Source organism: Pyrgilauda ruficollis, unplaced genomic scaffold, assembly GCF_017590135.1.
Source record: "Pyrgilauda ruficollis isolate IOZ18807 unplaced genomic scaffold, ASM1759013v1 scaffold1, whole genome shotgun sequence".
In the NCBI taxonomy this organism is placed as follows: Eukaryota; Metazoa; Chordata; class Aves; order Passeriformes; family Passeridae; genus Pyrgilauda; species Pyrgilauda ruficollis.
This window is the reverse complement of record NW_024508100.1, coordinates 7,267,987-7,294,119: the sequence shown is the minus strand read 5'-3', so window position 1 is coordinate 7,294,119 and position 26,133 is coordinate 7,267,987. Positions and strand designations below refer to the sequence as shown.

The window sequence follows — 26,133 nt, the reverse complement described above, 5'->3', positions numbered from 1 at the left end:
TAAATACTGGCAAGAAAGGTTTAGAGACAGAAATTGGTGAAATGTCTAAACTAACTTTGGCAGATGCCCTGTTGTTTTTGTTATAACTTTGTCAGGTCAAGGATGAAATCCAGGTTTGCTGCAGGCATGATAAGGAAACCTTGAAAAGCTATTGTATGGGGTGTCCACATAAAGCAGAGAGGCTTGACTCCAGTTGCACAAACCCTTGGAAGAAAAGAACTGTGGGAAATGTGTATCTGAGGACTGATAATTAAAGTACTACCCAGGAAGGGAAAAGATTGGGATTCTAAGCTGTACAAATCAGGGTATACCTCCTGCATCACAGCAACTTTTGTGAAGTGATCAGAACCCTAGGCCTATTTCACTCTGAGTTTTCATTGTGGGACTCCTTTATTTCTCCTTGGAAAGTGTTGAAGATCTTGCTTTGGTCCTACGGGCATAAGATCAATATACAAAACCTCAGGGTTTCCCTGCAAAAAGATGCATTTTCTCCACTTCTCTTCATGCAGGAGAGAAAAGGATGTGGGTGTGGGCCATGACAGCACCCTCTTATTTGTGCAGAGAAGGGAAACGGTTCAGCCAGGTGCCTTTGGCAGGTGGATGTGCACAGGGCAGTTTTGTCTCTCATGGGGAACTGCTGCATGGGCTTTGTGTCTTGTGCACAGCAGCTGCCTCTTTGTGGTGGATTTTGTAATTGAAGGTTTAAACAGCTAAACTGCTTTCTTAATGCATTTGTGGTTGCTAAGATACAACCTCTTCAATTCTGTAGATCTTCCACTTGAAATATAGCACACTGGCAAATGGGGCTTTCCCCTCTGACAGCCCAGGAGAGGGGGAGCTGACAGGGCACTTCCAGGGGTGGGAATAACTGGTGGGTTTTACTGGATTCTGGCCACTGTATGTGGCTGAAGGAGAAGGCAGAAGGGGGAATGTGGGGGGTCACAGGATGTGGTAGAAGGAAAAGCACAGAGAGAACAGGCAGCACAACAGGCTAGGAGAGTGTGTGGGATAAGACTGGGAACTCTGGAGAGGAAGCAAGGGAAATCTTTCTTTCCCCTTCTTTAGATAGCCTCAGGCTTCAATTGTCCTTCACAAGCAAGAATCATCTTCTCTGCTCTTTGGTAATGAAAAGTGGATCTCAGGAGAGTCTGGTTTTGGGACAGGTTTGACAAGACCTTGGAGATAAATTGTTCAGCGAGAGATTTCTTGCAGTTCTAGAAAGTGATTAGGAGACACAGATTTAAAGGTAGCACTAGATGCCTCAAAATTCATTTGCAATATTACAATAGCAGCTCAAAATAGCCAAATATTTTAAAAGAAAGGCTTACAAAATATGTGGAGGAAGGTGGTATAAAATAATGCATCTTATCTCTCATTTCATGCTAAAGTAAGTCTTTACCTGTGAGGGTAGCAAAGAATATTTTGAACATGTTGACAGAGCGCAATTAATGCAGCAATATCTCTCTGGGTTTGCAGATCAATAGCTGTGAGAAACAGAGAGTGCAGCTGTTCATCCTGGAAAGGTGTTAGCAGAGATGTCAGAGGATGATAATTGAACCAGCAATGTTTTCCTCCCCACCTCTTCCACAAGGCAGTCCAAGATCTGCATAAATTTTCTGCGAGCATCACCTTCTGCATTGCAAATAGATCACAATGATGGGATCTTTCCTATCTGTGGGAAACCTCTGCTTCTTTCTGCACCTTCCCACTAAAGTGAGGAGGAGTGTGGTCCAGAGCACCATGCAGAGCTGCTGGAGGGGTTCAAGCCTCACCAAAGGGAAATGAAACCAAGAACCTGCCAGAGCTGGGGTGTTAGCAGAAGTTATCGACAGTGGGGTATCACTCTGGTGTCTTGCTTGGACAGCATTTATATCACAGCTATAGAATGGAGGAATATCAACCTATTTTCACCCAATCTGACACCCAAATCCCTATTTCAGTTATTTATTTTTGGGTTTTTTGTTTGTAATATACAGTGATTCCTACCCCCCCCCACCACCCCTCCCCCCCAGCCCTGCCCCCAGAATTGTTTCTCTTGTTTGACAAATTATGATGAAACCAAAGAAGGTGGTGATGGGGTTTCTGGAGTTCTTTGAGCTAAGTACTCTTCTCCATGAAGGACAGACATAGTGCCGTATTCACACACCTATTGCCAGCCGAAGAATTTTGTCCTGTATTTAAAGCTGATCTGTTTGGTTCAGGCTATTGCATGGGACATGCAGGTTAGTAGTATCATTAATACTAGTTTTAAAACAAGGACTGGCTGTCCAGGAAACCAGCCTGCATACTTTGACTGAATCACTGCTGTAGGGTTTATTTGTTTGAGCAGCCATGCTATAAAAACAATGTACAGCATTGTCATGATACTTGAAATAACTGTTTAATGGAATTGTTGGTTTAAGGATCTTGTCCTACTCATTGACTGCCTCAATTGGCAAATGGAAAGACAAGTAATTAGCTGTACCCTGCGTGGCTGATCCACACTCATTGCAGCTTTCAGAGCTAAGGGAACTGAGGAGTTTACACAGTCAAGTGCTCCACATAAATTCCTTTGTATCATGGGCCAGATTTAGGATCTACAACTGCCTAAAGAGTTCACTTTCACATGAGTAAAAGTTTGATCCTTATCCAACTTGAGAGAGAAGGAAAATAAAATTTCACTGCTACAAAATGCTTTTCCACTCATGGGCCAGATTTAGGATTTACAACTGCCTAAAGAGTTGTGTTCTCTTTCACATGAGTAAAAGTTTGATCCTTATCCAACTTGAGAGAGAAGGAAAATAAAATTTCACTGCTACAAAATGCTTTTCCATGGTGCACTCTGAGTTCAGAGCTGGCCTCTACAGAATTTCCAGAAACCATTTAATGGTTTCACAAAGCCTAAGAAATATACCCCATCCCTATAAAATTAGGCCCATTCCAGTAATCCTGGTTCTGCCACATGAGCAAGGCAAGTGCCTTTATGCTCTAATTTTAGACTCAATACAATTTGCTGACAAGACTGCAAATGGAAAATAATTCCTATTGGGAGCGGGAGCAAATTGATACTAATGTTACTGAAAATTTGATATAAAGGCAAACACTCCTTCCACTTGCCCTCTCATCAGGGACAACCAAAGGCTCCAACAGGCTTCAAGCAGGACAACTTCCTGGCTGCAACCACAGAAGCAGGTGGCTCATGCCAGTATCTCCCCCAAGCCACAAAGGGTTAAATTGCCATATGTAGCTGCTAAGTATGCGTGTGAAAAATTCAAAAGCATGCTAGTGAGCCATCTGGCTCCTGCTCCTACTGGGTATTTGGGGATGAAAAGGGAAACTGGAAAGGTAAATAGTGTATGGCTTGATGTGTTGATTTTCAGCTGAGATTTCTCTCTTCGGTGCCTAGTCATATTTGTCCATCTAAATGAGTGGGATTGACTGTGTCATCCCAAAAAGGGGTGAAAAAAATTAGCATGTAAGCTCTGGGAGAGCTGTGCAAAGCCAGACTCTGCCTCATGTAACAGCTGAGGCAAATTTATTCTGGTCTGCATCCAGAAAAAGGCCTCAGCCTCTTAGTGCCTAACTTGTGTGTAGGGATGGAGGGAGGCTCCTCACCCCGGGTACAAGCAAGATCAGCTGGCTTGGACTGAGATTCCAGAGAGCTGCCCCACATCTGGGGCAAGAGTCAGGATCACCACGGAGAGTCAGGCACCAGCTTGGACTGGAAAGAGAATGATTTCCTACCTTAAGTGTGCGTGCCAAGCCAGCATTTTTTCAGTTTTTATTATTATATTTTATTTTCCCCTGTGGTAGAGATCAGTGGTGGGAGAAAGCAGGATGCTGCTCTGCTGGAAGCACTCTGGTTTGTCACCTGGGCCAGTCTCATTTGGGAGGCTGGCCTGGCCACATCCCTGACGCACTTCCATGGCTGGAAGGTCTCAAACATGGCCAGTGATGACAGCTGGAAAATATACCAATTTAAATTTTTAAAAATTTTATAACTTTAGCCAGTTTTGACAGAATCGCAGAATGAACTAGGTTGTAAAAGACCTTTGATATCATCGAATCCAACCTGTGTTCAGCTTTGTCCCAGGGGAAGGGAATTGGAGTTTTTTCCAGGGCATTGTTCTACCAGGCGAAGGCCTGATGAGGTTAATATCTCAACAGAGTGGGAGTGGCCCAAAAGATACCCAAAAAGATAATGACCATCAGCAGAACATCAACAGACATCTACCTCAGACACTGCTCCCTGGCATGGTTGGAGACACTTGGTCCAGAAAAGACTGATAAGGAAATCAGGGGGTGAGTACCTAATTAACATCAGAGGTGAAGAAATCCAGATCCAGTAGGAAACCAAATACTAAGAACTACATAACTTGGAGCCAATGAATATCAAACCAATGAATCTCTATGGGCCTTGACTGTATAAAGTCTGTGAAAAATCTGGTAAAATTCATGTATCATGGAATGATTTTCTCTGCACACCTGGGCTATGTGTGAATGAAATTATTTGTATTGCACATCCTGGCCAGAACAACAACATCCTGGCCAGAAATAAAGTAATGCCTTGATTCTCTAACACTAAAAATGTTGTTGGAGGGCTTTTGTTTCTCCCACAGTCTTGGTGACAACACCAATGCCATTTTTTACCTGTGACTTCGTGTGTCAATCCACACTGCACGCCTCTGATTCCATCTGTAGGCAACGGAGACTCAAAACTCCTGAAGTCCAGGTTGGGCTATGAGCAAAAGAAAAAGCTGGTCCAGGGACTGAACCTAAAGCATGTCTCCAGCTCTGCTACAGCTGCCCACACTCTTCATCACACAACACCCTAATCCCACTTGTGGCATGTATTCCCTCCTCCACCTGCCACAACAGTTGAAGTTCCCACAGTAGCTTGCCCTCCATGTCCTGATCCCTGTGACTCTTCCTCCTCTATAAAAGAAGCTAAAACAAGTCTTTCTCGCCTGGCTTAAAAATAAGCTGTGCCTTGAAGTCATCTATTTATGCCTTTTTTGGTTGTAGTTTTATTGAAAAAGCTGGTATTAACATATTTATATTTTTATTCAACAACAGTTAGCTAATTTGTGCAACACAAAAAATGCAGCCATGAACAACAGCTTTCAAAACAATCAGATTTACCAACTTTACCATCACTTACTCTACACCACTGAAAGCTCAAACTAAAAAGAGAAAGAAAAGTTGGAAACGTTCACAATGACGATGTTAACTTTCCATACATTCAAGAAACCAGGAAACCGATCTGTAACAGTGATGTCAAAGACAGGAACGGAATACTGGTCTTTGAAAGGTTTCTATTTATTTCCTCTAGAATTACTTCATGGTATTTTGGTTGGGTATTTAATTAGTTTTATAAAGCTCCAAAGATATATTTGTTTATTTAATTTTAACATGTTCTTTTTGGTACCCAAAGCTGAAACAGAGTAAGGTACTTCAAATTAAATAAAAAAAAAGGTTGCATTAAGATCTGCTTTATAATAAGTTATCTATAGAATCTTACTTGAGAATGTTAAAAGCTAAATATATGTTTTGCAGTATCTCTAGCTGTAAATGCCAATATGAGCTGATAGCATTTTTTTTTTCTTTTTGAGCTGCAAAGATTAACGGAGGGGTCCAAAAGTCAAAGAAATTGTATGACACCCTTGAAGCAGTAGTTTGGCTTTAACAAGCTCTCTATACAATTTACGACACTCTTAAACCTTTTTACAAGGAAAAGGAACAGGAAAAGGCAATTCTGTTAGATTTTGTTAGAATAAATATGTACATATACTGTCCATGCTTGCTACAGCACACAGTATTTTATAAACAAACATTCTTTGTTCCCTTTAAAATCACCCTACACATTTCATACTGTATGTGTTTAGTGTGGCTGGAAACTGGTGCACATGTATTTGTGCTTCTACACACAAAATATACAGCATTGATCTAGAAAACTTCAGACAGATTTCAGGTGTGGTGTTGAGATCTCATATAAAAGCTCTAGACTTTGTTTTTTTATTTCTTGTAAGCAGATTTTTACCCACCCTTCCCCCAAACCAAAATACAAAAGCATGCAGATCCCTTCATCAGTACATTCTCCACTTACCAAGAAATCAGTGCATAATGGCTTAAAGACTTTTTTTTTCTGAGGAGTTTTAATATGGGCAGATTAACAGGTCATGTGAGTTGTGCTCTTTTATTCATGGTTAGAGTAGGAATCCTTTGGGATATTGAATTTTCCGCCAGAGCTATTAAGGGTGCAGCAGAACTTTCTTTTCCTGGATTAAGAGGACTTCCTGCCCACGGCATCGTTCCCGTGCCATTCCTGCATGCCTTATTTTGTGTGTACTTTCCTTTTCCATTTATCATCGTTATAGAACAGAGATAGATCTAACAGCTTTTCTGTGGAGAAAGGTTTTGTTAGGTTTGGATTCTTCAAATTTTCATGTTTCTCCAGGACTAACTTTGTCTCCCAGAAGTGGCCTCATTTAAAAGCATTAAAATTCACTGAGCGGTGCTGCCTCTTGCAGCACCATTATTTTCACAGTTACAGATACCAGGCATTGCCTGTGCTCCCTAAAGGCCAGGATTAACATAACCATTCTGCAAACAACAAACAAGGGTCTTTATCAAGTGTCTAGCAGAGATGTAACTTTGTTCCCACTCAAGTTGGTTGCTGCTTTCAAGGAGAGCACTTCTACCCAAGGTTTCCAGAACTCTAACCCCAAATGGTAGCACGGGTTTGTGTGTGAATTGCCAGGCTATGTCTGACCAGCCAGTCCCTCCAGAGCTGCAATGCCAAGTTTTGTAACAAGTCCTCACACAATGAAGATACTACTTAATTTTTTAAATAGAGCAAAGAGAACCATGGAGAATAAACTTCTTAAAATAAGCTGGCTGAGTAACTATACCAGTCTGTCACTTAGTCACTTGGGAAGGTGAAGCACAAAGTAATGTGATAAATAAATAAATAAATAAATAAGAGGATATTGTAAAGAAGGGAATGGGATGGGAGAGAAGGGGCAGCTTTTCACCAGCAGGGATTCTGCTTCCAGCTCCAATTCTCATGAGGTCCCTCCAATCTGCCACATGCTCTAAAGGGATGTGGCTATTCATTCCTTCAAACAGGCTTGGCCTAATTGAAAGACAAGAAAACAGCACTGGGAAAAAAACCAATCAAGAGACTGAGGCAAAAAGCTCTAACAATGTGGTAAATGCTGTGCACTGCAAAAGCAGGAAGGGCACCAGAACACCACAGTCCTGCAAACCACTGAGACCCTCAAAAGGATGGACAGAGGTTGAGGAGCCTCAGCCCTCCTCAGGAATAAACTGAATAAATATCCCTGCTTGTTTAAAGGAACCGATACAGACCACAGTACTGGATTTGCACTCGTGCCTTTTACTCATACAGTTGCAGTGATGGAAAAGAATTGGCTTGCCACCAATAATGATACAGGCTGAGGGATGAAAGGATGCAACCTACAAATCCCACCACAGAAGCCACAATTTTTGTGAAGATCACATCCTTCTACAACTCTCAAGAGGCTGGTTTGTAAATATAGAGGGATATTGATAAATCTAGTGCATTTCTGAGTTCACTTTATCCTGAAATATGTACAGATTGTTTGTCGCTGCTATAGCAATGATGTTCTCGGTTGGGTGCCATGCTGTGTGCAAGATCTTCTTAGTAAAGTCCAAACTGTCAACACTGATGTCATCTTTCCTCCTCTTGCCTCCAACGCAGACTCTCCGGGGCTTAAGGATGGCTCGTGGTTTGCTGCTCTCCCGGGAAGCCTCCAAGGTCACATCCCGCTTGGTGTTGCGGTCAAACATTCGAAAGAAGTTGTTGTATGCACCTGTCATTATCACACTGCAGAGACACAGAGACGCAACAAAGGCAGTTAAACAGCAGCCTGTGCAAAGCCTACTGACACGAGTGGATCAGGACAGCCCAGTCTGACCTTAGGGTCAGCTGTCTTCTGGTTTCAGATGGGAAAGAGTAAGGAGAAAAAAGGGATTTACCCAGCGCTCCCCAGAATGAAGAGTTTTCTTCTACCAACGCCTTCCCCTCCCATATTATGCAATGAAAATTACAGTTACCTCAAATAATGTCTGCTCCCTGACCTCATGAGAATCACATCAGAAGATAATAAAAGCAACATGTTTCATAAAGTTATTTTTAATTACCCTCCAGCTTTTTATGAGTGCTTAAGGATGATACATTTCAGGCTTTTTCCCTTTCTCTGGAACTTCACCTTTAATGACAGCTGAGTTTAACCACGATTCCAGAAATAGTCTTAAAATTTCCCACATATTTCAAATCTTTTGATACAATTCTGAAAAATCACATTGAATTTGCACATGTAAATTCTTTCCAGATGAAACTCTTTTCCTTGCTGAAGCCACAGATCTTGCAAGTCCAGACATCATTAAAATTTGTATCTACAATGCTTCTTAGATTAAATAAACACACTGGTGTCAGGATTCTGGCACCTATTATATGACGTTTGAATGAAACATCAAGTTAGGATATATTTCTGCGTCTGGGAGAAAGGGACAAAAAACATACCTCAATCTGTATAAAAATTACCTCATTAATCAGCTTGCAGTTTGAAATAATAGATTGCCAGTTGCTTCATTCCCCTAGTCCCTAGGGGAGGATATTTTGTCACTAACTTTAATGAATTCAGGATTTCATCCATGGCCCTCAGGTTATTGGATTAGCATAATCATGGGTTTCAGAGCCTTGTTTGAAAGCTCATCCCCTGTGAACTTTTTCCAAATGTGAAACCAGGGCTGTTCTTTCCTATCTCAGCCCCAAACAGGGTGTTTTTGTTCTGAATTTCCATTCTGTAGGAGAGTATCCACTCCAAATGGTCAGGTCTCCACAGGAAAAGCTGTACAGTTTTAAGACGCAGACAATCAGTAACTATTTGCCTTTCTAATAGAGCCCAAAAGAATATATTTGACGTGCATGGCATTAATAAACAAACCTCCATCTCAAATGACAGCTGCTTTCACACTTTGCTGTTGGGGGGGGATCTGTGTTGAGTGCAGACTGGCCAGGGAAACATGGAGCATATGGGAGAACATGGGAGAACTCACAGGCACGAGCCACTCTCCACCCTGCAGACACTCACTGGCTGACAGGATTAGATGCTCCTGGATTCAGGAGTGCCTCACAGTGTGTGCACAGCCTCCAGCCAGAGCTGCCTTGATCTCATTTGGGGCCATTAGGAGCGACTGTAATACAAATGAATGATACACTGGAAAAGCACAAATGTGAGTTGTGCCCCTCCCTCATTGCTGTGGCTACAGCTGGGGATGGGAGCAGTGCAGGCTCCAGAGCTGCTGCAGGGAAACTGGTGCTGGGTTTGTACACTGGGATCACCCAGCTCCACCCCGCTCCCATGTCTGCTGATGGCAGCTGATCCCACACTGAGCTCTGTGCAGCTCCTGGAGTGCCAAAGGGAACTGCTGCAAACCAGACAGCGCAGCACAGAGACCCAGCACACACTGCCCGCAGCTCACCCACAGCCTTCATCCCACGGAGAGGGGCTGCAGGGGGGATGCACAGGGGCACCTGTCCACATGCAGCCCCATGCAGCCCTGCAGGGAGCTCCTTGTGCTCTCCAGCAGCAGGACCTGCCCCTGGTTCCCTGCAGAGAGGTTTCCCTTTCCTCCTCACCCGCAAAAGGCCTGGCACAATCCTGCCTAGCACGGCACAAGTTAACAACCTCACAAGCTAAAAAACAGGAGTCAGTGTGACAGCTTGATAAAATGTATCCCAGTAGCTGCAGAAAGCCTATTGATCAAGATTAGCGCCCATTTCAGAAATTGAATCAACAGCAGTAAATCAAATGTTTCATTCCTTCCAAATCACCATGTCTTGTCATTACAGCTCCTGCTGTAATGGTTATTCACAACATGAAGAAGCTGAGGTTATTTCATATCTCAGCACTAACATACACAATTTGTGATGCAGTCCATCTGTATATTTTCCCCCAGGCAAAATTTTGAAGCAGGTTCATAATGCTGGGGCACCCCAGTGCCGCAGGCTGCAGAGCTGTGGCTCCCAGGGGAAAGAGGAGCATCCCTCCTGATGGCAGTGGGAACTGTCAGAGAAGCAGCTTTCATGCTGGCAGAGTACCAGTAAACCAAACGCAGAGAGAGGTGTTTGTTAAGGGTCCTATTTTAGAAGGTTTTGCTTGCAGTAAAACTGCCTTTACAGTCCATTTGCTTTTTAATTTCTTGAACTGTCGCATATTTTTAAAAGTCTGCTTTCTTCAGTTGGATTTACTGCAGTTATTTTTTAACATATGTAGATGACTACTTTTCATGCTGGCCCTATTTTTCTGCAGTTTAATGGCTCAGTAAAAACAGCATTATGTAAATGAGAAAGTGTCCATTCTTGTTCAAGGTCACAAACACAGATGGATTATAACCTTACCTGCTGCTTAAAGTAATAAAAGAGAGTGAAAACTAGATGTAAGCCTGCAATTTTTCCTGTTCAGGATAATACAATGTACAATAATGGAGTCTATGTGATAAGGAGATTTTTTTTTTTTTAACTAGTAGAATATAAATTGTAGCTCAATGTAGGAAGAGTCAGTTCTGTATTCCCAGACACTGCTCTGCACAGCAGTGTTATGACATGGGCTTGCACAAAACCATTGCAGGAGAGGCTGATTCAAGAAGCCAAAGCCCCTCATTCAAAACAGCCCACACTACTTCATAGGTGTGTAAGGCAGCAGCCCAGAAAAGCTCTGTCTAACCACCTTTAATTTTCCTTAAGAGGCAGGTTTACAAGCTGTGCTGCACAAGGTCAGAGGTACCATCATCTCCACCATGCAGAGGTATTTCGGACACAGAACATGCTCCAGTGCACCCTGAGGAGCAAAGCTGCAGCCTGACTGCACCAGCTCAAAACACCACAGCTACAGGCAGCATGATTACAAAAAACCCCAAATAAAACAACACCACATCTCATCTCCTCCCAAACCAAACAAACAAAAAAGCAGGGAAAGACCCTGATGGCTGCAGCATGACTACCACTGCCTACACTTCACCTCCTGCAGCCCAGCCAGTGATCTGGAAGGACACAGCATCCCACACCTGCAGGGCCATGAATGCATCTGCACAGCCCCACATTAACCCTCCTGTGCTGCCCTGGGCAGGGAATGTTTCCCTCTCAGCACAGGGCTGCTCTGCAGAGCACCTGGAGTATTCTCTGCTCCCTCTGGTTGATCTGCTCCAAGCAAAGTCCTGGCAATTCTTCAGGTATGTGTGTTTGGAGTGACAACACAAAATGCTACTGATTCCTCCTCCCTGCACTGGCACTGGGCATACTTGCTTATCAGTGGTTCAGTCTGAGGCATCTCACTGCCAAACTTCAGTCCTCATGTGGGTCACTGCAACCCAGTCTTACCCCTCCTTTTTTTTTACCAATAACAAATGTATTTTTACAGAAGGTAAAAGGTGAAAGGAAAAACTCCAGTGCAAGAGCAATCTTTTATTAACTTTTCTTTTCACTCCCTCCCTAGTCACCGTTCTCTTTTTCTCTTTCTTTCCCTCTGATTCTGCCTTTACCACATTTTCCAAATAGGTTTCCCTTTCCCTCTCTCTTCATTCTTCCCTCTTCTTTCATTTCCATCTATCCTGCTCTACAGCTTTAAATTAAAAACCTGCCTTATCTGCTTCTCTCTTCCTTTTCCCACCCCTTTCAAATCTTTGTTTTACTTCTGTAAGTCTCCTTGCTCACCCTTTCTCCCCCTACCCTCCAGTCTTGAAGACAACTTGCTTTGCTCTCCAGGTATTTTGGCTTGCATCCCTGCCTTGCTTGGGCTGAAGGCTGGGGAAACAGCAAATCCCCAAGAATCAAAGCTCATTTGGGCAGGAGAGGTGGTTCCCAAATTAGCAGAACATTAACTGTACACCTCCCATTCAGTTCAGGCTTCTTCACTCTCTGCCATGTTGATCTGGTAGCCCGCAAAAATTCAGGTAGGGTTGTTTTTTCTAAAAGTAAATTTTCAATCTGTAAAATTGTCTGAAATAAAGGGTTTGAGAGAAAAAAAGTTCTTCCTGTTTGCATTGTAACAGTAATACTCAAAAGGAGCAGATGTTTATCTATGGATAATGATTTTATTAAATATGACACCAACATTGTACCACTGATGTTTAATTTAGGGCCAGAGTTTCAGGGTCTACAGAAGCAGCTTCTCAACTACTGATGGCTTTGGCATCTTTAATTATTTTAATACTTTGAAGTATCTGAGTCTCAATATTTTGGTTTTATTAGTGACTTTGTTAAATGAAATAATTCAGTATGGGATTTTCCCTGCTAAAAAGTTCTGCTTCTCTTGGGTGGTCAACAAACTCTCTACTTCACAAGCTTCAAAGGCATTTGAATAGGATTTTCACAATTTTACTAACCTGCAATGAGATATTCCATAATATTTTTTAGGCAATGAAATTTCATCAATCTCGTCAGTCACTGAGAATTGGCATATCTCTGTATTTCTCAGATTTGTTATTCCCATACTTCAAGCCAACCTCTTAAATGTTATCCATGTTGCAGCCATCCTTGCACTCAACAGCCTTCATCAAAATTGCTCCACTCAGCTCCATTCCTGGATGTCAGGGATTGCCCTGAAGATCTGGGGTATCAGCTGGAATTAAGGCTTGCTTAAAACACAAACCATTACTTGCTCCACACTGCTTTGTGTTGCTTTTCTCGTTTAGGGTTTTTTGTTTGCCTTTTTTTGGATAATTTTTGGGCTAACTCTGGCCCAAATCAGTCTTCCCAGATGCAGAGAAGTTTTTATTCACCTGCAGATTTCTACTGTCTGGAGAAATTCAGCTAGTTTCATAGCTCCCCTCTTTCACTGTTGCCCACGAGAGCATGGAAGCCATGGGATGGTGTGACAGGACCAAGAGCAGGGCTCAGCAGGGCCTCAAGGACCCACACACACCCTGCTTAAGGGTGATAGAAAAATGAAACCAGCCCAGCTGCCCTGCCCCTTAGTGCAGGTGTGGCAGCAGAAGATCATTCCTTGGGGCAAGAGGCAGGGCTTGGACTTTGCAGGTGTGAGGGGAGGAGACTCAGAGAGCAGCTTCCACCAGAGCCTGCCCCACACTTGCAAATCTCAGCAAAGACATCCCTCAGGCACCCATCATGAAAAGGAACCATTTCTTAACATGAAACTGTCTCCCAATTATATTTTGAGCCCCTAAATTTTCAGTATTTCACTGCCACATGTACCAGTGCAGAACAGAACATCTGCAGACTCCTAGGATTTATGTGTAAGGTCCACCAGATCTGGTTTCATGACAAGCTGACCCAATGAAAGACAGGGATGATTCCAGAAAAACTCTTAAAACAACATTTTTCATAGGAATAAAAAGGGAGATTTATTATAGCAAAGGGAAAGGAGGAGGCATTGTTGCAAGCAGTGAGAAACTCCTGAAATACTGGGAAGTTTTCCTGTATGCTGTGCTGTGTAAAGTCACTGACTCCCCATCACAAAGAAGGAATTTATTTAAACCTGGGGAGGAGGCTGCTAGAAAAACTTGAGACACTTGACTTGGATTTAGGGTTGTGTTGTACCCTGGTACAGCTGGCTGGCATAAGACTGGGAATAAGAACAAGGGATCCCCAAGTACTTCCAGCTAATATTTGACATGCCAAGATTTGAGAGCAAAATGATGTCTTCTAGCTCTCCAGCATGGAGTGTGCTGCCAGACAGGAATAGACTCTTAACATCTCATCCAATGGGATCTGCCAATTCCTCCTGATTAGAGTGAAGGCTGATGGAGATTCAGGGGGATGAATGACAGTTCAGTAGGAAGGGACTGACTGAACAGTTGTATGTGACTTCACTCATCTGCTTGCAGCATATCACTTATCATGATGGTAGTTAGAAGTCTCCCTGGCAGGGGTGCTATACACCCATTAATTTGAAATCTTAAAAGAAAAAAAAAAAAAGTTAACTAAGGTATTCACTTGCTATCATGTAGAATTAGGTTTTATTTGGGTTTTTTTTCTGGCTTCTTTACCTCACAAAAAGCTATAAAAGTGCTTATTTTTACAGGTAAAACCGAAAGCTGTTGACAGTAGGAAGAAAACAGTGTCCTCCAGGTCATTATTAAAAGACTTGACTTTGGATGTGAATGGAACAGCTAAATTAAATTGCTGTATAAGTAGAGCTCACATATTCTACACACTCATGTAATGATGGATACACAATAAAGATGGCATGATTTTTGTGTAATATACTCAACTACAGATCATACATGCTCATCTGGATGAATTAGTGTAAGACCCCTGCTTGGCTCCTTCCCCTGACCACTGCTGCCAAAGTACACAGTGATTAATGTGCCCTTCAGCAAATGAGATGGGCTCTGTCTGATTGTATTAGTTCCTGCTCATTGGAGTAACTGAGCATCAATCACGTTCTAATCAGAGCTCACGTATGTTGATTATTTTTGTGAACAGCCTCACCATCAGGTTCTATCACAGCCTAGATTAACTTCTTAGTAATGACAAAAATTAATAAAAAGTATTTTCACCTAAATAATAAACACACTTTCATTTTTAATGGAACAATCCTGTCACTATAAATTGTTGTTATAGCTTTGAAGTCTGCAAAAGATAAAACCAATACATTTAGAAATGCAGTTATTACTGTTATGTAGATGGATTAACAATCTAAGTACTGCAGCATCTCTTTGGAGTGCAATTGTCAATATGGAATTTTTACCTTTAGTAGTAATCCTTTTTTAAAAACTGCCTACCAAGAGACTCAAATTAAGTGATCTTACTGTTCAAATGAACTGTTTTTTAAGAGATACCAGTACCTACGTATTATTTAAACTATGATCCTCCAATAAAAAAATATTCTGGCAATGTACAGCAATACTTGTCACATTCATAAAGCAAGGAGCTCAGAGGAGTGAATCAAAATATGAGCATCAATTCTGATACATTTGAGTCCTAAAAAGAAATAACTAAGTTAAAGAGAGCCCTTTTACTTTTGTCAAATGTTTCCAGCGCCTTTACTCAAGAGTTTCTTGCAATCAAGAGCAGCACATTGTGTTTAGTGACAGGTTTGGTAATTGTGCATGACTAATAACGCCTCAGTCTCTGGGCAGTACAATAAATGAAGCCCTCACAATCTAATGTTCCCACTTAATAATTACTCCCTGCATTGATCTTTCTGATCTGTCAAGTAAGAATGAAAATATTACACTCACTTTAAACCCTGATATTGAACAAGAATTCCATTACTACCAGGCAGCTAACCAGAGAGTGGTCTTACCACACTAATGAGGACAGCAGCACTTCATCTGGCCAGAGGAGAGAGACTCTATGTCTGGGATTAAGTGGCTGCCCATTCTGCAAAATGCACTAGGAATTGGCATCAAGGATAAACAAAATGGTTTGTAAATACCTGAAAAGTCCTGAATCTTTTTCAAAGTTTCCCGTTATCTACATGATTTGAATGCACTGTTGTTCTGTGCCAGACTTAGGCAGGAATCAGCACTGTCTGTTTTCCAATAAGTGCATTAAATTTTGTATTTCTACTAGGGCCAAACTCAAACCATAACCACGCTGAGAAAACCCTCTGCTAAAACAACCATTCAAGCATTTGTTTGGGAGTTTCAGAGAAAAGTCCCAAAACCTGGATCTTCCACTAAACTTTCTGTGAGTCATTCCCAATCTTTGACCATAAAAAAGCCACAACAGCTGGTGCCCAAGTTGATAATGACAGCAATCTGGGAACTATTTTGCTCAGTGTGGTCCATCTATGTAATTTTAAATGGCCAGCAGTTGGTATCACAGGGGATACTCGATGCTGAGTTAATTCTTGTCAAAAAACAAACCACTCTAGCATGCAGGCATTAGAGATAATGGAACATATATGTATTTTCATTTGCATAATGAATGATACAAGGTTAAAGTTTCATTTTTTAGCAAAGACAGAATCTTTCCATTGGGCAGGTAAAGGAACCGAGCAAAGGAAAGTAGTCCAAAGAGAGGGTGCCCCTTACCCAGTGTACAGCATAATACTTGATCTGCATTTGTAGAACACAGGACTAGAAGAGATTTTGTTCTGCACTTCCAAGTTCAGACTTGTAATTTTAAACAATATTACCTATAACTGCTTTCACAAATTTCCTGAGCACCACCATCAGAACAGTTGGGTTTCTTGTATCTCCACCATTCAGGATGGGAACACAGCTTGTCACTGTTTGGACAGGTAGGAACTACCTCTAATTTCCAGGTTATAACTACCTGTTGACTCTCAACACCTGATTGCTGTTGTGCCATTATCACTCACATTTATCTTAGCTATATTCTCTTCCTCCCTATGTATATCTCCTTGGTATATTTACTACAAGCAAGTAAAATCTTGGCTTCTCTTTTGCTAAGCTGATGAAAACCAAAGTCCTGGCCCCTCTTCTTTAGAGCAGCTGTCCATCTCCTCGATAAGTTCATCCACCTTGGAGATGAGGGACAGGAAATGTGTACATGCAGTTCAAAGGTCTTTGAACAAGAGCCCAACATAATGTCACCACTACTCCTTTCTCTGCTGGACAGCCCAGTCTTGCCCATTCAAGCAAGGGGCTTTTTTTTTGTCTTTCACAGATGTCTCAGACTGCCTGTTTCACAGTCCTTGCCCACTCCAGGGTGGGTAGGCCTGCTTCAATACAATGAGACAGACTGTTTTCCAAAATGAGAGGCTGAGCTGAAGGAGTAGTTCTAGGCTTAGTGCCAAACTTCTGCCTCTTGGCTCCTAACTCTGCTGAACCAGGAGTCACTGTGTGTCACTCAGTATTGGCTCCTGTGCTCTCTTTCACATGCATTTTGCAGACTGCTAATCCCTTCCAAAGTCACCTAGCAAATGAATGTCCCTGGGAGTTATTTCCAACTGCTAAGATGAAGCTTTGTGCTCTTTTTTAAACTAAGATCCTCATCTTGCATTATACTCTTGGATTTTATCCATTTTTATTAACCCAGTCCTCTTGGATGCTCAGCTATTTCTGTACCATATTCCTACTCCACAAAGCACTGCCACCACTTGCCAGCATTAGGGCATTTAGCCCACTCCACCCTTGCTCACACTCTCTCACTTGCTCTAGTATTTCTCATTAAAATGTTCAAAAAGATACAATGTCCAAGACAAAATGAACGTCTTCATTAGTGCATAGTGAAAGGGACTGCTCTGATGGAGGGAGGTATCAGAAGTGTCATTGGGCAGCAGTCTGTAGAGAATCAGTGGGTGCCTGTGATGGTCCTTCCTCACACCCATTTCCAGTAAGTAAACTGAATTTCTGGGATAGCTCATGTGCAAAGACAGGATCATGTAAGTTTCCTTAGTGTTTTGGTGGAATTTTGTGAGTTGGCATCATTCCTTTTAGCTTTTGCAGCCTATTTATAATTTGGGTGAAAATGGACATAATTTGAAGGGTTTTTCCCCCTAAGGCATGAGCCAAGGTCATTAAGGCATACATCATTTCTAAGGCAGAGACACAACTGCACAAAGATCCAAATCTTCTATCTTCCCAAACACTGGCATATGATTCTGTACATTGATGTGGAAAATCATCACCTGTAACCACTTTTGGTTTGCTCCCTATCATATGGGAGGTCTTTTGCCAAATGAGGACCGTGATGGACAGAAGGATGGATTGATTACCTGTCTGATCCATTCCATGCACATTCAAACTTGTCAAAGATGCAGTCGTTTTCATAGAGGGAACATAACTTGCTTCTAAGGTAATCATGGACCTGTTTTAAAGAAAATAACTGTTATTCTTGAAATCGAAGAAAATATAAAACTCCACATCCACCCTTCACTTTTTGTGTTACCTCCCATGTTCACTTTCAAAATATGCTGCATAGGTTGGTAGCTCTGCAGAAGGTACTGTGTTTAAGCTCCAAAGAAGCTAACTGTACTTTTCCACAGCCCAGTTACCCAGGTGCTACAGAATTACTGTTGCAGGAAGGCACAAAACACGCTTCCCTCAGCAGGCTGCAGGCCACCCCTCTTCAACATATTTGTTTCCTGCTTGGGTGATTTTCTCAGTGCTAACCTAATTCCCAGAGACATTTCACCAGCTGATACCCTAGATGGGCTAATTAATGTGCAAGAAATCTAATTTAAATAGTAACAAAAATGCCATATTCCAAGATAAGTGGACTCTCACTTATGGCAGAAAGAACTTGGCGCTACTAAAAGAACCTTTATGGTATTACATGTATTTTTGTAAGGTATTTTAGAAGTCAAATACAGCACAAGGTATTTGCACAGGCTGCAAATAAGAACACTAATTTAGCCCAAGGATTTCTCCTATTTGGCTGAGACTTAAAAACATTGCAAGTTCTCACTTACTAACTATAAAAGTGACAGTACCCCGCAGAAGATCTCTCTCCTCTAGGCCACACACCTCTGCTGAATTATCATAAAGAGATCTCATGCAAACTTTTTCAGTCTTTTGCTTAATTTGATTAGTTTTTCTTCTGGATTATTTAGTTTATTCCATAAGGAAATAATAAGGTACAAAATCCCTGACTAGATAAATTTACTAATGCATTTCCACTCCTGATATTTTCTTCTAACTGTTGTAGAAACTGTAAAACAAAGATGTGACCTCCTGGAGAAACACACCAATCCAATGGCCCAGGGGTAATTTAGCTCTGCCATCCTGAGGTTACAGGTTCTTGCAAGTCCAGTGAAAGTGTTCCTGCTCATGGATGCCCAGCATCACCCTCTGGCCTGAGGGCACAAACATTTCTTCTAGTAAAATAACTTCTATCAAGACCAGATGAGGGACAATAAACTTTCACTTAGGTTTTCTTTAAACTTATCCATTTTTGAAAGTCAAATTGTAGAGTATCCAAAGAATATTTGGCATGTAAGATTATTAAGGATTATAAATTTTAGTTATGGATCAATTTTCATTAACAAATGAACACTGAACTGTTCATTAACAGATAATGTCTTATACAGCAATTAATTGGCAAAAGGCAGATAGAACATTCCACAATTAAATGCATTTACCATCACAGTGAGCAATAGGTCAGAACACCTACTATTGATGCAGTCTCCTACACCCTCTGTAATTAAATCCTTTCCCTTTCTCTTTACTTAAAACCTTTTTATGTTAGCAGTGTAATTTGTTACAGAACTGGAATTCTTTCCTTTGTCATGTTTGTGAGCTCCCCATACTTGGAAGAAACAGAAAGGTTGGGTAAGGCAGAAGGAAGTCGATCACATTTGCCTTCCTGACTGTCATTTCTAGGTCTTTCCCTTGTTACCATTTCCAGCAGCCATCTGTCATGACCACTGTCATGTACACACCCTTTGCAAAGTGTGTCCAAGTCCACAGCTTGGAGCTGTGCCTTTCTATCAGCTTTGTCAAAAAGGATTTTGCAATTCCTCTCTCAGATGTCTTACCTTGTCAAGACTGTCAGACTCACCCTACTGCCTTGGACAACCACCTTGTTCTTTATGTGGACCTTTTGAGTTCCACATTTGAGCACATTCAGACCCTCAGAGAGACTGTGAAAAACTAATTTTAAGAAACACTTAATTTTCACTGTTTGCATGTTCATCTGCTTCTATGAACTGAGGGTAAGATCAGATTTGCCTTGTCTGTTACACCTTGTTCTTACCACATATCAATAGCACTTGAAAGCAAACCAAACTCATTCCTCACTAATTACCAAGGACCTTTTCTTCACTGCAATGTCTGACCCTGATGGAATTATCTAGCAATTCTGTGCTTTGGACTAACACAGCAACACAGCTATGCAGGGACCCGTTTTATTTGGACTGAATACACACAGCCAGGAATTTCAGTGGTAGGTGACACACTGGTCCAAATCCCTATGCTACAGACCCTGCCTAAAATGGATCAAGCAATTCCCAGCTGTGAATGTGCTCACCTTGCTGCTCCTAAGGCTTCTGCTGGGCTAATTCACCTGGCAGCATCAGAAGAGTAACCTGTTAGGCAGGGCTGCCTTGCAACATTCAAGCTCTGGCCATTCCACTGCACTGCTCTTTTAGTGCTGTCCACTGACCATACTCTGCCCTTTTTCTTTTGTGTGAAACAAACAGGAGAAATCATGTTGAAACACTGTCAGCAGACAACGATGTGTTCAGCAGGGCTGCAGCAGCTGCTCTATGCAATAGCATTGTTTGAGCCACAGCATGGATATGAAAAAGAACCTGTATGAGGAATTAATTTTTGCATGTCGGGTTTTTAATATTAAAACTGTAAGCTGATAATGAAGCAGTACAGTTATGGACTCTGCTCTTTATTACAACTCTGTGTGAAATCTAATGTTGAGACCCTCACTATTGCAGCCAGGCAATATCTAAGTGCCTACATTGCAGTGGATGAAATGAGAAATTTAATCTTTTAATGAACACCTTTTGATCTTTTAATAACGTATTGTCATCATAATTATGTTGAAAACATTAGGTTTATTTGTTGCCTTACAGTGATCTACCCCAAAAAAAACTTTTGAGAAATTGCTAAGTTTAGATATGAGATTTAGGTTTGTGAAAGAGAGAGATATCTCTAAGACAAATTATTTAAGAGAGTAATTGAAACTACTTTTTCCTAGGAAAGAATTCTCTACTCTCTGCAGCTTAAAAACGTGAAAGGTTCTCAGAGCATTTGAATCACACGAATCCAATGGAATCCTGTGCTATTTTCTTCCCAAGGCCCCTAGTTCTAGATTCTCCTTTAGTCCACTGCAATGCCCAGCAACACATCTGTATATTTACAAGGATAAATATCTGAAAGTGAAAGGCAATCCAAAGATTTAAGAAGACTGTTATATTTTGCTATATATTTTTTTTTAATATTATATAAGGGGTTTTGTTGTTGTGGGTATGGTTTTTTTTCTAGAAACTTCTGACTGCAATTATCAGCACTCATTTTTTGCCATCAGCATGAACAAATATAACTTTTTAATTGGCCCTCCTGTTGGGCACCAGACTGATTTAAAAGTGACCAGCTTGTTTCACAGCTGCCTACATGAGAAAATAAAAGCAGGTGTCAAAATCAAGACAAACAGGTTGGCTTGACCAGCTATTCCTCCCCAGGGACAAGACTGCCTACTAAATTAGCATAGGTATAAAATAATATATTACCTAAGTTCCCCAAACCCGAGATTCTATTCTATTATATATAACATAGTCTCGCCCTTACCCTCCCACTCCACTGTCACAGCATATCAACATTTCTAACACATTCAGCATTTAAAGCACTGCCATTTTAAGAGAAAACCCAAATCTGTAGACTTAGAGGTAAACAGGCTCAGACTTTCCAATATTAACACACTGAGCAGTGAACATTATCCACGGAAACGGAATGCATTGAAAAACGCTGGGGCCCACTCTGTCTACTAAATGCTAGCTAAAAAATACTGGGAAATTTTGTTTGTTTTGACAAGAAATGCTACCAAATTCTCATCATGGTTTTTAAAACCAATCTTAATTATAATTACTGTGAGCTACTGTATCCCACCTGCTATTATTTAGACACAGAAAACCAGGGACGTATTCAGCACCGTCACAGGATTGTCTCTCAGTAAGCAGCACGAGCCGGATGAATGGCATTTTTCCTACTTTGCATACACTTTTTTTGGTAACTTAACAGGTTTTTTTCTTAGTGCATTTTCATAACAAGCAGTTTCTGTGTCAGAGACATATTTTCTGTCTTCAAGCCAGAGTCAAAAAAATGTAAGCTCAGCCCTTAATTGCCAAACATAACAGATGCCAGAGTACAAACTTAGTGCTGGCTGGAGCCACTGGCATTTTGTCTGGATTATATCTCAATGAATTCAGGCAACCAGATGTGTCTGTCTGGCATTTGTGAGCTGCTGTGTCAGTGGTGATGCCAGGGTTTAACAGGGAGCACTTCTAGGGCTAGGCACAAGGGAGAAACACACAGATCAAGTTGTAAAAAGTAGTTCTGAAATGACAAAGGTGTAAACTTTCAGCAGTCCCACCAGGAGCAGAGTGCTAAGCAACACACAAAATCTCTTCCTCGGTTCCTTTTAAATGTTAGTAATGAAATACATCATTTGAAAGCAGATGCCAAAGTGAAGAGATGATTTCTCTCGTTAGAATAATAATTTCTTTCAAGAGCCCAACCCACAGGGAGTGCTACCTTGACTCCCCAGGCTTTACACTTCCTTACTAATGCTGCAATTGCCCTTTTCCAGCTATAAGGATGCCACTGTGAGGGTTTCAACCACCTTGATTAATTCTCTTAGCTTGCTGCTTCTCAGAAAAGGTTATGAGACGTTTACAGAAACATCCAGTTTTTGAGCACTGAGATCTTTTTATAGAGTTGCATTTTAAGATGTAGGAGATTCCTACCTGGTACGTTTCTACAGGCTTTGTTTCCATGTTCAGATCCCAAACCTTGACAGTGAGGTAATCTCTTGTAAGCATGTATCTACCACTGTGACTGAATTTGACATCTGACACTGAAGAGATAATTTCTGAAAAAAATGATCTGTTACTGGGGTCTTCTGGTTCTTCATAAACTGTTCAAAGAAAAAGAAGCAAGAAACAGGAATCAGAATTGTATAAAAAAATGCTCTGTTGTAAAACCTGAAGTGTGCATTTCTTGTGAAACATGTAATTCAATCTACCAAGGAACACGATATAGAATGAATTGTACATCCAGCACTTAACTTATTCTTTTAACTTTATATAAAAATACAGACTGTAAGCTTTAAACATTATAATAATTAATGTTGTAGCTATGGACTTAAAGCATGACTTCAGGAATTTATGCAAATACACAGCTGATTGCAGATACCCATAGCAAGGCATTTCATGCCTTCATCCTTTCTGGGGTATGCATACCCCATTTCCTGACATACCCAAAATCCAGGTGTCCCTGTCACATAAGAGGTGTGTACATGTGGTGTGACAACAGCCCTGGCATCCCTGGGAGAGGTTACTCAAAGCCTGCCCTGCATGCCAGAACCAGCTGGCCTGGCTGCACTGGCCATGTCTGAAGGCATCCAAGACTACGGACGAGAATTTTAAAAATCAACTGCAAATTGCAGTTACCTCTTCCTGAAAGGTGAGCATAAAATAGACAGGGTTTTACCATGTGGATGCATGAACTACATAGTTGGTGTGCAATTGCTGACAGTTCTGGAAAGCACTGAGCCCTCTGAATGTGATGGTCAGCAGTTCAGTGAGATCTGACAAGGCAGCAGGTCATGAGATATTGCATACACGATGTTCATACGTGAAAATCCAGCTCCTGTAGCTATGAGACTGGTCATCCCCGTTCAGCTGTACATAAGAATGACACTGGATGACTCTACCCCTACCTCAGGGGTGCCCAGAACAATTCTGCTGTCTTTCTGCAGGTATCTGTGGCCCTGTGATCCAACTGAGCTCTATGGTGAACTTCAGTAGAACGTTGGGCTTGCAGGGTCTTTTAACTCTCACCAAATCGTAGGGATTTGGGACCTGTGCCTAGAATATTCTTTGAAAATTGGCAATTTAGTGAACTTCATTTTCAAGTTTCAAAAACAAGTGAAGAAAAGCCATGTGATGAAACATGAAAGCATGTTGAAAGCAGAAAAACTTTTTGCTGTCAGTCAAAAGGAAGTTTTTTGTATAGTCCACTGGAACAATTCTCTCTCAATTATTTTATCCACGACTATGATTCAGACTGTTGGAAGCAACAAGGTTAGTTTCCATTAGGTGAAATAATGTTCTGCTGAAAGTTAAGGGTGAGTATGTGGGTGCAGTATGTGGGGTAATGCAAAAAATTATGGGCAATTTCCTTTGGGGGTGGGCAGTGGAATGCAGCCAGGCAGGCACATGAGAATAAGGTCTATATTTAAACACGCACCACACATCTGAATGGTAATGAACTACTTCAAAAAGAGTAAAAAACTTTTCAGATAGACTGTAAATGAACAACTTTAAATAGCTCTTTAAAATTTTGCCTAGACATTCTGCAATGCAGGTATTTTGTAATTATCCTGTCAGATTTTCAAGAGAAGTCTGATGAGCACAAAGCAATTATCATTTCTCATACCTCTTCCCTTTAATCTGTCCAAACTACAGACTTGGCTGGCAGGAATTTCATCCTCCTAATTATGATGTGAAGCTGCTATTAAAACCAGGAAAGAAAAAACCAAAACCCACTCTAACTGAACTACACCTTCATTTATAGCTTAGATATACTTTCTTGGCTCCATGTGGCTCATCCAACTCCCAGTGATTAGAAGAGGAGTGATATTTTTACCTGAATGTTCTGCATTTTATTAATTAATGAGATTAAACCATTTCATTCTTTATCTGCCCCATTTATTGCTTTTCTATGCTTACTGTATTAAGTATTAGAAAGACTTAGATTAATTAACTGTGGAACCAACAGAGGCATGAAAGTCCTGTATCACTACAGAAAGAAAGATAGCAGCAGAAATTTCAGTAGCAGCAATTCTTTGGAGATAGTTCCTCTAGTCAGCATAACCAACACAGGAAAATTGTTACAGGAAATTGAGGAGCAGCTCCCAGTGAAAAGAAGAAAAAGCTTAGCAACTACCAGCATCTGCCTGAGCAACCAGAATAAGGCACTAGCCTCAGGAAATGAAGGTGAGAGAGCATTCTTGGGGCTTGGCTGTTTCTGGCTTAGCATCAACATAAGGTTAAGCACATACTGCAAAAAAGCACAATTTTCCTTCAGTTTGCCTAATACAGGTGGAGTAATTGGAGACAGAACAGCAGTGAAGTGATAGCCTTGTGACTTAGACTTCAGTTCAGGCAAGCAATTCAAATTCAGCCCTGAACTCTCCAAGCTGATAGGAAAAAGCCACAGGTCTAGCCCATGGTTTCCAAAACACATTTTCTGTTTATTACTGTTGAGACATATCTTTTGGAGGCTGCTCTTGTGCCCAGGAGCAATCAGCATCTGAAACACGAGATTTCAAAGCTAGCTTACTTCTCTGTATCTAAATGTTGTTAGATCTGAACTTTACTGACATGTGATTACAGATTCTATCATATTCTTTAATTAATTTCATCATTAATTTATTAGTAACAAACACCTGCCATAAAAAAGGGCATTTAACTTTCATTACTCTTGTTCTTGATAATGGTCACAGTGCTAATTACATGAAAGGCACGAAGTTATCTGTCTAGCTGATGAACATAGAAATCACAAATGACATGATGTGCTGAGTTCTCGTGTGACACTTGCTCAAACTTAAATGTCACAGCACTCTGGCATGGAGAAATATAACGGGATTACAGAGGAAAGCAGAGCATGTCTCTGAGCACAGACAGTGTTTCAAGAGGAGCCTGCCAGGAAGACACTGTTCCTGCCCCTTATGCCACCAGCAGATACAAGGGTAAACTGGGAAGTCTTCTTAGGGAAATAAAAATGCTCAATTACTTTCTCCACAGCTCACAAGTTAAAAACCACAGTAGCTTCTTATAGAAGTCCAGATTTTACAGAGAAGGATGGGTTCATTGAAGGATACTTGCCAGAGTGCTGTTTTCCTGAATCCTGAAGAAAATCTGTAGCAGAAAAATATGCTGCTTCTTTCTTAAAAGGAAATACCATCTGCTGAAAAACAAACTCTTATCCCTCATAAAAAATATTCTTGTTTGCTTCTGAATTTCTCCAATCCAATGCAGAATGGAGACTTTCCTTTTCCAGTGGATAGGAAAGGCATCTCTAATATGGAGATATCTAAATTTAAATAAATGAAATGGCCAGGAACAGCAAGAGTAACTGGAAAGGTCCATTTCACAGCTTCCCTCCCAGACACTGACCAGGAAGAAAAAAGGAAGAGATGCCTCAGGCAGTAGCCAAAAGAAGTGTGGAGCACTAACACCTTGTGGCTCTCATCTGCTCTCTGGGGGTCACAGGTGCTGCCACCTCAACTTCCCATTAATATGGGCCTGATTCCACACAGCTGAAACTGCTATTTATTGGAAGAGATACATCCAACAGAGACAAACAAAATCCAACCCAAAGTAACTTTCAAGTTCAATTCTAAACAAGCAGCTGGGCAGAGATTTAATCATTCCAGGGTGTAAATTCTGGCATATGTGAACTTTAAGAAATATTAAAAATAATGCTAAAATTGTC

General features: G+C 41.2%; 1 protein-coding gene across 1 annotated transcript in view; it reads right to left on the bottom strand.

Moving 5' to 3' along the window:
- Positions 1-7,358: 7,358 nt before the first annotated feature.
- The window catches only part of PPP2R2C (protein phosphatase 2 regulatory subunit Bgamma), a 132,548-nt gene continuing 113,773 nt past the window's right edge, over positions 7,359-26,133 (bottom strand). Inside the window, exons 7-9 of the mRNA XM_041481235.1 lie at positions 22,380-22,549; positions 17,679-17,770; positions 7,359-7,849 (exon numbers count right to left, since the gene is read on the bottom strand). Coding sequence (XP_041337169.1) covers positions 7,558-7,849; positions 17,679-17,770; positions 22,380-22,549 — 554 coding nt within the window. The 3' untranslated portion in view covers positions 7,359-7,557. The remainder of the gene's footprint in view (positions 7,850-17,678; positions 17,771-22,379; positions 22,550-26,133) is intronic.